The 12,909-nt window shown below is 42.1% G+C and overlaps 1 protein-coding gene across 19 annotated transcripts in view; it reads right to left on the bottom strand.

Moving 5' to 3' along the window:
- dlg2 (discs, large homolog 2 (Drosophila)) overlaps positions 1–12,909 on the bottom strand; it is a 191,857-nt gene that overhangs the window by 104,517 nt on the left and 74,431 nt on the right. For 10 of the 19 annotated variants that reach the window (XM_031877472.1, XM_031877476.1, XM_031877475.1 and 7 more), the window contains exons 1-3: positions 10,979–11,337; positions 9,513–9,677; positions 6,892–6,951 (exon numbers count right to left, since the gene is read on the bottom strand). In XM_031877472.1, coding sequence (XP_031733332.1) covers positions 6,892–6,951; positions 9,513–9,677; positions 10,979–11,224 — 471 coding nt within the window. In that variant the 5' untranslated portion in view covers positions 11,225–11,337. Of the gene's footprint in view, positions 1–6,891; positions 6,952–9,512; positions 9,678–10,978; positions 11,338–12,909 lie in introns of those variants that run through there. The other 9 variants (XM_031877480.1, XM_031877479.1, XM_031877481.1 and 6 more) reach the window with 4 other exon arrangements.

Below are 12,909 nucleotides of genomic sequence, written 5' to 3'. Positions count from 1 at the left end.
GAAGGACTTTCGGTTGGCCTCAAGGAGGTTCTGGCAAACCATCCGACGGCTCAGGAAGGGAAAGCAGGGCTTACCCCAGGCTGTTCTCAGCAGGGGGGGGGGACTGCTGACCCGGACAGGGGACATCGTCGGCGGTGGAAAGAGCACTTTGAGGAACTCCTAAACCCGACCAACATGTCCTCTGCAGAGGAGGCAGCGCCTGAAGATCTAGGGGGAGGCTCACCCATATCCTTGGCAGAGGCCGCTGAGGTAGTCAAAAAGCTCCTTGGTGGCAAGGTGCCGGGGGTGGATGAGATCCGCCCTGAGATGCTGAAGGCGCGGGACATAGTTGGGCTGTCCTGCCTGATACGCCTCTTCAATGTCGCATGGGGTTTGGGATCAGTGCCCATGGACTGGCAGACCGGGGTGGTGGTTCCCATTTTCAAAAAGGGGGACCGGAGAGTGTCCTCGAATTACCGGGGTATCACACTACTCAGCCTCCCGGGGAAGGCTTATGCCAGGGTGCTGGAAAGAAGGCTCCAACCGTTTGTCGAACCTCAGATTCAAGAGGAGCAATGCGGATTCCGTCCCGGCCGTGGAACAGTGGACCAGCTCTTTACCCTCGCAAGACTACTGGAGGGGTTCTGGGAGTTTGCCCAACCAGTCTACATGTGATTTGTGGACTTGGAGAAGGCTTTCGACCGGGTCCCTCGGGGGTTCTTGTGGGGGGTGCTGCGGGAGTATGGGGTGCCGGACCCATTACAATGGGCGATCCGGTCTCTGTACGACTGCAGTAGGAGCTGTGTCCGCATTCTCGGCAATAAGTCGGACACCTTCTCGGTGGGTGTTGGCCTCCGCCACGGCTGCCCTTTGTCTCCGGTCCTGTTCGTGACTTTCATGGACAAGATATCTAGGCGCAGCCTGGGGGTGGAGAACGTCAGGTTCGGGGGTCTCGGGATCGCCTCTGCTGTTTGCAGATGATGTGGTCCTGTTAGCCTCCTCGGATTGTGACCTCCAGCATTCACTGGGGCGGTTTGCAGCCGAATGTGAAGCAGCGGGGATGAGAGTTAGCACCTCCAAATCTGAGGCCATGGTGCTCTGTCGGAAACCGGTGGATTGCTCCCTCCAGGTGGGGACGGAGAGCCTACCTCAAGCGAAGGAGTTCAAGTATCTCGGGGTCTTGTTCACGAGTGAGGGTAAGATGGAGCGGGAGATCGACAGGCGGATCGGTGCGGCTGCAGCAGTAAAGCAGGCGCTGCACCGGACCGTCCTGGTGAAGAGGGAGCTGAGCCGGAAGGCAAAGCTCTCAATTTACCACTCAGTCTACATTCCTACCCTCACCTATGGTCACGAACTCTGGGTCGTAACCGAAAGGACAAGGTCGCAGCTACAAGCGGCCGAAATGAGCTTCCTCCGTAGGGTGGCCGGGCTCAGCCTTAGAGATAGGGTAAGGAGCTCGGTCATCAGGAGGGAGCTTGGAGTCGAGCCGCTACTCATTCGCATCGAAAGGAGTCAGCTCAGGTGGTTCGGGCATCTAATTAGGATGCCTCCTGGATGCCTCCCACTGGAGGTTTTCCAGGCATGTCCAAATGGGAAGAGACCCCGGGGAAGACCCAGAACACGCTGGAGGGATTACATCTCCCAGCTGGCCTGGGAATGCCTCGGGATCCCCCAGAATGAGCTGGACCATGTTGCCGGTGAGAGGGAAGTCTGGGTCAGCCTGCTTGGCCTGTTGCCACCGCGACCCGACCCCGGATAAGCGGAGAAAAATGGATGGATGGATGGATAGTCACTTATCAATTTGTTTTGCCCCAGCCCAACAAATAGATTCACCACCTAAAGCTCATTTTCCTCAGCTGGGAGGAAATACTTTCCTTGTCATCCTGACAACAAAATAAACCACCCTGTCATCAAAATCCACAGAACTCAAAAGGCTTCATTCCAAAAATAGCATGTCAAGATGAGTTAGAGTAATATCCCTTTAAATGTAACATCTGTTCACCTCATGAACGTCAGGGTACAGTTCAGAATGATAAATGCACAGATGCAGTGTTTTTATAAAGTCAGAATCCGTCTAATGTATGTACAATGTGATGTGTTCAACCTGGTCTTTGCTGCCTGGGTTAGGCAAAAAATGCCCTAAGGAATTACGAAAGGTTTTGGCTTTATAATTCCCAATGAAGTGCATTTGTGAGACTGAAAATGATTCCGGTGTCCTCATCGTTGCTGTTGGTGGCACTGTTGTTATCCATGTCCCCACTAACCCACAGTGGCTTTAAAAGCCAATCTTTGTGTTTTCACATGGTAATCAAGGCCTCCCATTGTGTGGATTAGAAGACAGAGGAGGAATAATAAACAGGGAGTGGATTAAAGAAAAAAAAATCTTTTCCCCATGGAAAGAAAGTTATACTACAGAAGTTCACTGTTGATCCGACACCAAACATAAATCAGTAACTGCTTCTGCAACCGTCATCAAATTGGTGTTTATTACTCACAAACGTCACCCCTGCCTGATTGACAGAAAATGAATTGCTGCAAAAAAATGCATGTGTTTTTACAAGCGGACATTACCATGGCAAGAGGGTGGCAATCGATAAAAATTGCAGCAGTTCGAATCAATAGCATCTTCCCTAAGTCACACTCTCCAATCGGTGGTGCTTGATTCGGTCAGCGAGGCAGGGGTTACACTTCTTCTGGTCATAGACAAACCATAATTCTTGCCTCCCTGCTGCTTTTACAATTACACCGGCTGTATTAAAGCAATTTTTCATTCAAAAGTCCCAAGGCTGAAAGTAAACAAATAGGCTGAGCACAGAATTGGTGGACCTGGGCCTGTTCACGACTCCCTTACACAGTCATACTCACATTACAGATCCAATCAGGTCCTCGTTTCCACGAGGGAACCAACCCACCAGGAAATTACAACCAAAGCAAGTCAATAATTATCTAACAGATGTATACTACATGTGAGATTGTTGAAGACAAGTGGCAGAGTAGAACCTAAACTATGCATTTACCCGCCACAACGCTGGTGTTGTTATCACCTTGTGAGTGTGTGTGTGTGTGTGATCATGGCACACACACACACACACGTCAGGTGTGCCGTGGATGTGCCGTGGGAAAATGTCCAATTTCACTTAATCGGTCCAAAAAAATATTATTTAGTTGCTGCAAATAGTTTGCCATTGTTGAGCGTCTGAGCTGCAATATAGTGGCTGGCTAAGTAATAAATACTCTTCCTACTGGCAGTAGGTAGCGCAATAATGACCTTGTTAATTTAAGTATATTAAATGATGCACAGGAGAGGTTGTGGTGACAAGACAAACAGCGATGGAGAAATATTTGAAAAGGAAAAATGCAGACTCTGAACTGGGCCCTGGACAAAGTTCTAACCCAGAGGAAAAGCCTAGTATGAGTGGTGGTCAAAAGAAAGAAAAAAGGCAATACAGCGAAAGATATCTTTCGTTTGGATTTACTTTCACCGGGGATCGGTATGTATATATGCTGTATTGTGCTACAATGTGTCATTCTGTAACTTGTTTGGTTCTTGGTGTGCCGCGGGATCTTTTTAATGTAAAAAATGTACCGCGGCTCAGAAAATGTTGAAAAACACTGGTCTAGTGCACGCTGTAAGCCTTTGAATATTATGCTTCATTATTTAAGTGTATGTTAAATCAGATGCAGGTATCCTAAACCAGTGGTGGGCCGTCAGGGCCAGCAAAGCCTTCTCTGCTGGCCTAAACAGATTCACGAAGCTATAGCTATTTTATTAATTTTTCATAAATACACTATGTATTCAAATTATTTTCCCCATTATCTTATTTTCTCATTGCACAGCTACTGTCTTCCTCAGTTGCTCTGCTTCCAGTGCAGCTTGTTTTAAGTAGAGCTTTTATCCAATCAGATCTCACCTCTGTGTCTCTAGGTAAGAAGAGAGGCCCGAGGCCTGCAGACTCACAAGTGAATCCATGTGCAGTCTAAATGAATGGGGACGATATTGTTGATTGTCATCGTCTTCAACCAATCAGATTTTTAGTTTGACATGTTGGCCGTATTCTTTGACGTGTTAGAGCTGTCTAGGTGGCTTACAAGTACGTCAGCATTAACGTGCAGCTCAGCAATAACGTGCGGCGTGATTGGTCAGTGGGCAAGTGACTGTTGGGAAGCTGAAGCTAGCTAGCAGAACTTAATATTAGTAGTAAGAGTTCAAGTTGAAAGATCTAACAGCGTCGAGGAAGTATTGCATATTTAATGGCTAAGAATGCGTTTTATTTGCAACTGAGGGTCTTGCTGTTTGGAGCTACGCTAACCTGAGGTGGCTAACCAAGGCAACAACACAACACCATAGCACGGCAGGACACTTACAAGCTACGATGCTTTTGAAAACCTTTGGAGAGACCCGAGTGGATCTACAATTCAACGAACACGTTCGCAGGAGGACCTCTGGCTGGAACTGAACCGCACCGATGTTCTGTACAACCGCGGTACTAAACTCTTTGTTAACAAAGAAAGGAGGATGGACTTTGTCTTTAAGTGAACAGCAGCTTTGGTAAGTGAAGTGCTTTTGTGTTTTTACATCTGCAGTAGCGTTACCACTGTGTTAATTTGTCTATGGTGTTGTTTTTATGATATGGTTAATATTGTTCCCTCTGATGTGAATAATATTTGAATGGTGCTCTTCAGTGTGCGGTGGAATACGTGTTTTAGCGCCACAGAGTTGCTGGATTGATTTGTCATGCTTTGTTGTCATATAATTATATGTGACTGGTTCTTGTGAGTTTGCTCTTGTCATTGTGTTAATTACATTGATTTTGACTATATGCATTGTCCGTTAATGACACAGCATCACGTCATGCGCGTATTCATGTGTCATGTTTTTTTTACAAAGCAAGAATTATGGGGAATGGGGATTGTGTGGCGATTGCTTTAGCCCTGTTTGAATCAGTAGGGAGTAGCTGTCTAAACGCTGCGGGGAGAGTTTTAAGCGTGTGTGCGGCTGTTGGTTTTCCTGCTAAGCTCATTTAGCATAGCCTCCCAGAACACACGCGCCTCAACAGAGTAATGTTTTTCTTCCGTGGTGGGCGTGTCAGGCAGCACTATGCTGGGTAACTTGCCAGGTTGGCTCCACCGAAAGAACATTATATTTGTTCGGTTTGTAAGCCTTGTACCGAACGGTTTAATACGAATACGTGTATTATTACACCCCTAGAAACAAATAATAACCGTAGCTGTGGCGTCATAATGAGGTTATTAGGAGGTGATTCAACTGTAGTAGGACAGCACTGAAGGCCCAGGTATAAAATGTACAGCACTGTCATTACACTGTCCTAAACACATGACCTGGTAACAGTAAACTCTTTACCAAATAGCAATACATCATCATTAACAGAGACAGATTAACACCAGATAACAGTAACACCACAACAAGCACATGGGATTCACTGGCAAGCAAATGGGTCACAAACACACATGGGGTTATAGTAAAAAAGTGTGGGCAGGGCTCAAGACTAACAGCGTCCCAATAGAAAATGTGTTTGGGTCAAACAGAGATCTTACCCGGAATGCCTCAGAGAGGAAAGGAATTAAAGAATGTATGTATGTGTGTAGGTGTGTATGTATGTGTGTATATGTGTGTGTATGTGTGTATGTGTGTGTATGTATATATGTGTGTATATGTATGTGTGTGTCTATATGTGTATATGTATGTGTGTGTCTATATGTATATATGTATGTGTGTATAAGTATGTATGTGTGTGTGTATGTATGTGTATATATGTGTGTGTGTATGTATGTATGTGTATATGTATGTATGTGTATGTATGTGTGTGTGTGTATGTATGTATGTATGTATGTATGTGTGTATATGTATATGTATGTGTGTATGTATATGTGTGTATGTATGTGTATGTGTGTATGTATGTATGTACTGTGGCTAAGTGGAGAGCAGGGCCGTCCTTGAATCAGAGGATCGATGGTTCGATCCCCAGCTCTGCTAGTCGCGTGACGCTGTGTCCTTGAGCAAGACTCTTCTTCTACGGTGTAGAAATGTGATAGAATCTGAATTGTAAGTTGCTTTGGATAAAAGCGTCTGCTAAATGACTGTAATGTAGTGTATGTATGTGTATATGTAATTGCAGAATGTCTGTAAATTATGTATGTATTTACAGTATGTATATTCTTCTCATGTCGGTAGGAGAAAAGCTAGTGCTGGGCTGGTGTGTTTGGCTAATGGCGCTAACACTCAGAAGCTTCAGTATCACAGTCAACACGAAGCGTTACACAGTAAAGTGCAGTTTAATGTGACAACACAACAGATTGACAGTAATTAAATGTACTGAAGTATTTCAGCTGAGTACAGTACAATAAAGTAGTTTGAGTTTAAAACCAATCCTGTTAATCATATATCTTTTAGTGGGACTGTTTTTTTAATAGGGTTAGCAATGATAATATGTCCTAATGATTGGGCCAATTTTGACCAAATCAAATCAATTTGATTTAAACTTTTCAGCTGAAACCTAGAAGCTTTGGCTATAAAGCAAAATGCATGTTTTTACTATAACACTAAAAATGGACAACTAGATGATAATAACAAAGGAAGGAAACAACATTTTGGTACAGGACGGTTTGCATTCACTTCGGGACAGCTAAAGAAAACCTTTGTGACATTGGTGAAGAATGTTAGTCTGGAGCCCTGTGTGGGGGTATGAGGGGAGGGCAGCTATCTACAAGAGAAGGAAAGACTGCTTCTTCAGGCGATGGACTGAAGACAACACCAAAACAAAATCCATGCAGAACCGAGGGTACATCAATCATCTGGATACAAGGACCCAGAAATAAGGAAATTGCACCAAAACATATAGAGGATTGAGATTCCCCAGAGGTCAAATAAAAATGAAATAAAATAAAACTTGCCATGTAGTTTGCTGTGGTCACACCGGGGTATGCAAGATCAAAACGGGTAACCAGTGCAGGCTGCAGGTAAGAAAATGACAAGACAAGATCACTAGCCAGTATACTTGGGTAAAGAGAGAGAGAGACGGGCATTAGTAATTGTTACCCTGTTACATGTTGAGTGGGAGGAGGAGGGAAACATGTTCAAAGGGGTTAAGATTGGATGAGGATGATGAGAGGGAGTGGCTGCCTGTATTATCTCTGTCAATGAGGAAGAGCCCCTTACCCAGCGACAGACTGGCTGCACATGTGCAAAATCTAATTCACTGATGTTCCCTACTGCACCAATGACTCAAACTGATTAAAGAACAAATAAGTATTAGAAAACAGAACAGTGTGTTGCTCAATAAACATATACCAACATCGACTACCAACTGCCAACAACACTTTGCACCATACCTATATATAGCATTTGATTTGGTTGTTTGAGCCATTTCACTGCTGTGTGTTACATTTACATGATGACTCTTTAACTTTGGAGGTATTTTACAATGTATGTAAATGGGTCAGATGTCAACAGATATCACTTCATGACACAACACAGGCAGAGGGTGTAATCAGAGCTAAAGCACTCAGACCTCCAGACAGTAGATGGTGACAGAGTATAACATTGAGGATTATAAAATCTGGTTTCACATTCAGACAAAAGCATTAACATCATCATTTAGCAACAACACTACGAGAGAAGTGCTGTGTTCAATCACATGTGATCCTATTGAGTTCCTGCTGTAATGCTGCTGGCTATTCAAGGCGTCTTCACAAAATCAAAGTCAAGCCCAAGCGTCCCTTCAAATGCATTCAAACCAACATCATTTAATACACAATGATTTCAATTATGATCACTTCTAATAACCATTTGGAGCCCATTTAAAAAAAACTGTGGTCGCAGATGAAATTTTGAAGGGCCAGTGTGTAACACTTCTGGGGATATATTAGCAGAAATGGAATATCATTTTCATTACTATGTTTTCATTAGTGGATAATCACCGGAAACTAAGAATAGTTGTGTTTTTGGAGAATGAGCCCTTCATGTCTACATAGGGAGCTGGTCCTCTTCACGCAGTCCGCCATGTTGCACCACCGTGTTTCTACAGTAGGCCAGTAGGCCTCTGAGCAAGGCAAAAGTTGTTCACGGCTCACGTTACCGTAGTCTTGGAAAGGGAGGAGTGAGTGGGGGGGATTATCAGTTGGTTGTAAAATGCAAACAACTAAATTCCACCAAATCCTACAATCGGTACGTCAAAGGAAAATTGAATCAAAGGAACAATGAAATCTGAACTAAAGACGTTAAAGAACTGTAAAGGTAACGGTACTGTAATACTGTTACCACTTACTGTAGTTAGACTTCCCTTAATAACAATATATGCTTTGAACACTAACATTAGGAAGAATTATTCTGCTACATATGTGCCACAACATATCAGATTATTTCTAATGGTATATAAATTCATGGCCATGTCTCTTCTGACTGTTGTTAATGGTATTTATTTGGGACTGACTTTTTTTGAAACCCTCAGTAAATGTCCTATTAACTAATATAAAACTGCACAGGCATGTATATGTATATATACTGTATATACGTATATATATATACGTATATACAGTATATATACATATATATATATATATACGTATATGTATGTATATATATATATACATACATACATACATACATATACATATATGTATATGTATATATACACATATATACATACATATATATACACATACATATATATACACATACATACATACATACACATATATACAGTATATACAGTATATGCAGGAAATTTATCCCCCGTTCACTGAAACAACAAATGGTTTGCCAAGGATGTCAAACACTACCTGAAATTAACTTCTCTTCATTTGCAACATTGCCCTCTGCTGGCTCAAAGCTCAATAGAAACACAACCACTTCACAACAAAGTCCATCTGCCAGCTGAACCGCTGTCTCATCTTTAACGTCGCTCTCTTATTGACCTTGTACTATGTGCATGAGACGTGTGTTTTTTCCTTCAACTTTGGACTTTACATGGAGGTGAGCTCCTTTTTGGGCTGAGAGGAACTGAGATGTTAGAGGCTGGACTCCAGGTCAGGATGCACCGGATCTTCATGAATCAAGATAATGCAGAGGGGAAATGTGTGCAAAGAATGGTGAAGGCAGAGAGAAGGAGGCATGTGGAGACAGTATTTAATCATTTATCTTCCAACGAAGATAAAAACTACAACAAAAACTATGATTTGTGCTTCTGTGGAACAGAAAAGCACATCAAAATAGGGAAGTAAAAAGTAGGAGGAAAACCTTCATCCAAAAAGTAGACTCTTCAAATTGTTCCATACATCTGATAATCAAAACGGACACAGTAATTCTATATAAAATGAACTATGAACAGCACTGAGCAGTCTGTGGTCATATTAAAGCTAAAGAGACAAAACGGAGGAGGGAGAGAGACTAAGATAAGGCCATGTTGGCAGTCGGTCATGGTGCTGAATTGTAATGAAGGCCGGAGGGTCATGGTTTCTATGCCAGGTGCAAAAGCTCAGACTTGGAATGGAGGAAGAGAGGGTGTGGTGCTAACCTTGAGAGGAGAGATGTGGGAATGGGACACGTAGCCGTGCACATTCTCGATCTCAGACAGGTTCTTCTCGGACACGTGCACAAGCTCAGGGGCCTGCACCTCGTTGGTGAGCCGCGGGAATCCCTGGTCAAGAGGCGGAGAGTCGTCTTGTTGGTAGTGGTACTGCTGAGAGCGGAATGAGAGAAAGAGAAAAGGGGGGACATGGAGAGACAAAGAGAGAGGACACCGACAAGTGATGAGACCCAAAAACAAAAGTAAGGGCTTTGTGTTTCTGTTCTCAGAAATGACAAGAGAAAAGGCAAAGAACCATTCATCTTGATGAAGTTTGTACATTAAACTGACAAATTCATGATCATTTTCAAGGTTTCCTTTTCTTGGTGTGATTATTGTACAATGCTTAAATATTCTAAATAATGAAAAGAATGATGTTTAAATGTATATGTTTTTTTGGACATCAACATGGCTAAGCTATTAGGCACCCAGAGTAGCACAAGAGATTCACAATACAGTCATGAGGTATTAATTAAAATTGCATTTGTTGCATACCATTATTTATGAATATGAAATATTCATTACATATGGGGAGTGTCTCAGATTTAGAATATACTGTACATTTATCTCACTAGGTTATTTTAAAAAATATAATAAAAAAATGTGTTTTCTACAATACAAGGAATTTCAAACTTCTACTAATCTTTATGTTCTTTATGAGAAACTAGATTTGGTTTAAAATCACTTACTCACTTCAAGCAGGCATTTTTGTTTCTGATCTTATACAACAACCTAATACAACAACACCATAAAAGGCGGCTTCAAAAGGATCATGTGGTTATATAGCAGTCGGACACAGTGTCAGCTAAACCTTACTAACTCTTACACCATAAGCTTTACAAAGGTATGCTCACTGCAATTCATCACACGTTGGGAAACATACTTTCATAGACAAGCAGTACATGTAAAGAAATGTTGATAGTATGTTGTGGGATTCTTTTTATGAAAATCATTTTTTTCCTCACACCAGTGTACTGTCCCCTGCCCCCTTGGTGTGGGTGTTTAAAGGGACATTTCTGACCTATCCCAACTAATCCATCTAGAAACTGAAATTAGATTTTTGTTATATTTTCTTTGATTTACACTGAAGTTTGATGATACCCAACTTTAGCAACAATAACAGATTCATATGACACAAAATGTATCCGTGGTTAACATGTAAAGACATTGTTGAGAGTCAACAATAGCTCTGAAGTGCGACACAAGATGCCGTGAATTAGAAGTCACATTTCACATCAGAGGGCATCAACATGATGAAATCTAATTTGAACAACATGAGTGGTGAAAACTGAGAGATGAATCATGACTCATCACATATCATGTCAGCAGAGTAAATACTGTGGTTGATCGCCAGAATGATACTGTGTGGGTTTGGATGCGGTGAAAAATACTACTCCCCTCCTCCCCTCTCTCACCCAAGGAGCGTTCATCAAGGCAGGATTCATGCAGGGTGGGGGCTGGCCGTTGTGGGGTGACCCCTGTACTGCTGGTGGCCTGTTCTGGAGAAAGCAACAGGACCATGTAACCACTTTCTGGCCGAGAAATGAAGTGCAGAAACAATCAGTCCCACGTCCAAGATTCCAAGCATTCAACCAGTTCACCCATTCAGGAGCAAAATGGCAGCAGGAGGCTGAGAAGCTCAGAGGTACTGGCATATACATTACAGTACTGTGGGTGTCAGCATTCTGTACAAACACAATAGATGTCAGCTTTGGTAAGTGAAGTGCTTTTGTGTTTTTACATCTGCAGTAGGGTTACCACTGTGTTAATTTGTCTATGGTGTTGTTTTTATGATATGGTTAATATTGTTCCATCTGATGTGGATAATATTTGAATGGTGCTCTTCAGTGTGCGGTGGAATACGTGTTTTAGCGCCACAGAGTTGCTGGATTGATTTGTCATGTGTCTATATGTATATATGTATGTGTGTATATGTATGTATGTGTGTGTGTATGTATGTGTATATATGTGTGTGTGTATGTATGCATGTGTATATCTATGTATGTGTGTATGTATGTGTGTGTGTGTATGTATGTGTATATATGTGTGTGTGTATGTATGCATGTGTATATCTATGTATGTGTGTACGTATGTGTGTGTGTGTGTATGTATGTATGTATGTATGTATGTATGTATGTGTGTATATGTATATGTGTATGTATGTGTGTATGTATATGTGTGTATGTATGTGTACATACACATTTTTGCGAACTCCTCCTACACGCTGGGTCCGATTACTACCCAATTTGTTATGGATCGTTATTGGATCTAGATCATCAAAAGTTATCAAAAACTTTTTGATTTTAGCTTTTAGCTCTTAGCGTGTACAAGATATGGACCAATAAACTTCCTAGGGGCGTGGCTTAATATCAATAAACATAACTTCTCAACCATTTGTCCTAAAATTACAAAATTTGCAGCATATGTGCACATCGCATGCTGTAATATACCCTGAGAATTGTTTTGCATTCAACCACTAGGGGGCGCTACAGTAAACCCACGAAGTTGTACTTTTTGTCACTTTTTGCAGATTTCAGACTTCGTATTTTAACGAACTCCTCCTAGAGAATTTATGCGATCAACTTCTCCTTTGGTCAGGATGCTCTTAAGACCTTTGTGATTAAAAGTTATCAAAATCGTGCGCTTTCATTGAAGAACCTTGACGTGGCGGCCATTTTGCCTCATTGTTTATGAAAAAAGAAGTTGTTATAACTCCAAGGTACATTATCCAATCCGCACAAAACTTCTCATGCATGATGCTACTTCAAGTCTGAACATACTTCAATTGAAAAAAACCTCAATAACTCATAGCGCCGCCTACTGGCTAAAGGAAATGTCATATTTTATACTTTGATTTATTCCTCCTAGCCAGGTGACCTGATGAGTCTCAAATTTGGTAAGGATAGCCTTAAGACATTGATGATAAATCGCCAAGAATATTGTGCGTTTTCGTTGAACGCTGTTGCCGTGGCGACGCATTGTTTGCCATGAAAAAGGAAGCTGATGGTTTCGTGGGTTAAGATGCTCAAAAACTCATGGAACTTTGTACATGTGTCATAGGTCATAGGAAGACATAGTGTATATGGATTTTTGGCTTGGCCGTTTTAAATTGCCTCTATAGCGCCCCCTACAATATTTCAAAAGAGCAGCCCCAGCGCTATGTTTCAGCTACATGTATCCTATGGAGACTTAAAAATAAGTCTCTTGGGACCATGCTCTAAACCCTACCGGAAGTCGGCCATTTTGATATTTGTGTCATTTTTCGATAGATTTTGGTCTATTTCTAGTAGCTATACTTCAACGAACTCCTCCTAGGGAATATGTCTACAGGGAGCATCGGACTATT

This window comes from Anarrhichthys ocellatus, unplaced genomic scaffold (genome assembly GCF_004355925.1).
Source record: "Anarrhichthys ocellatus isolate YVR2014 unplaced genomic scaffold, GSC_Weel_1.0 scaffold138, whole genome shotgun sequence".
In the NCBI taxonomy this organism is placed as follows: domain Eukaryota; kingdom Metazoa; phylum Chordata; class Actinopteri; order Perciformes; family Anarhichadidae; genus Anarrhichthys; species Anarrhichthys ocellatus.
Note: the sequence above shows the minus strand (reverse complement) of the source record. Positions and strands in the feature narration are given on the sequence as shown.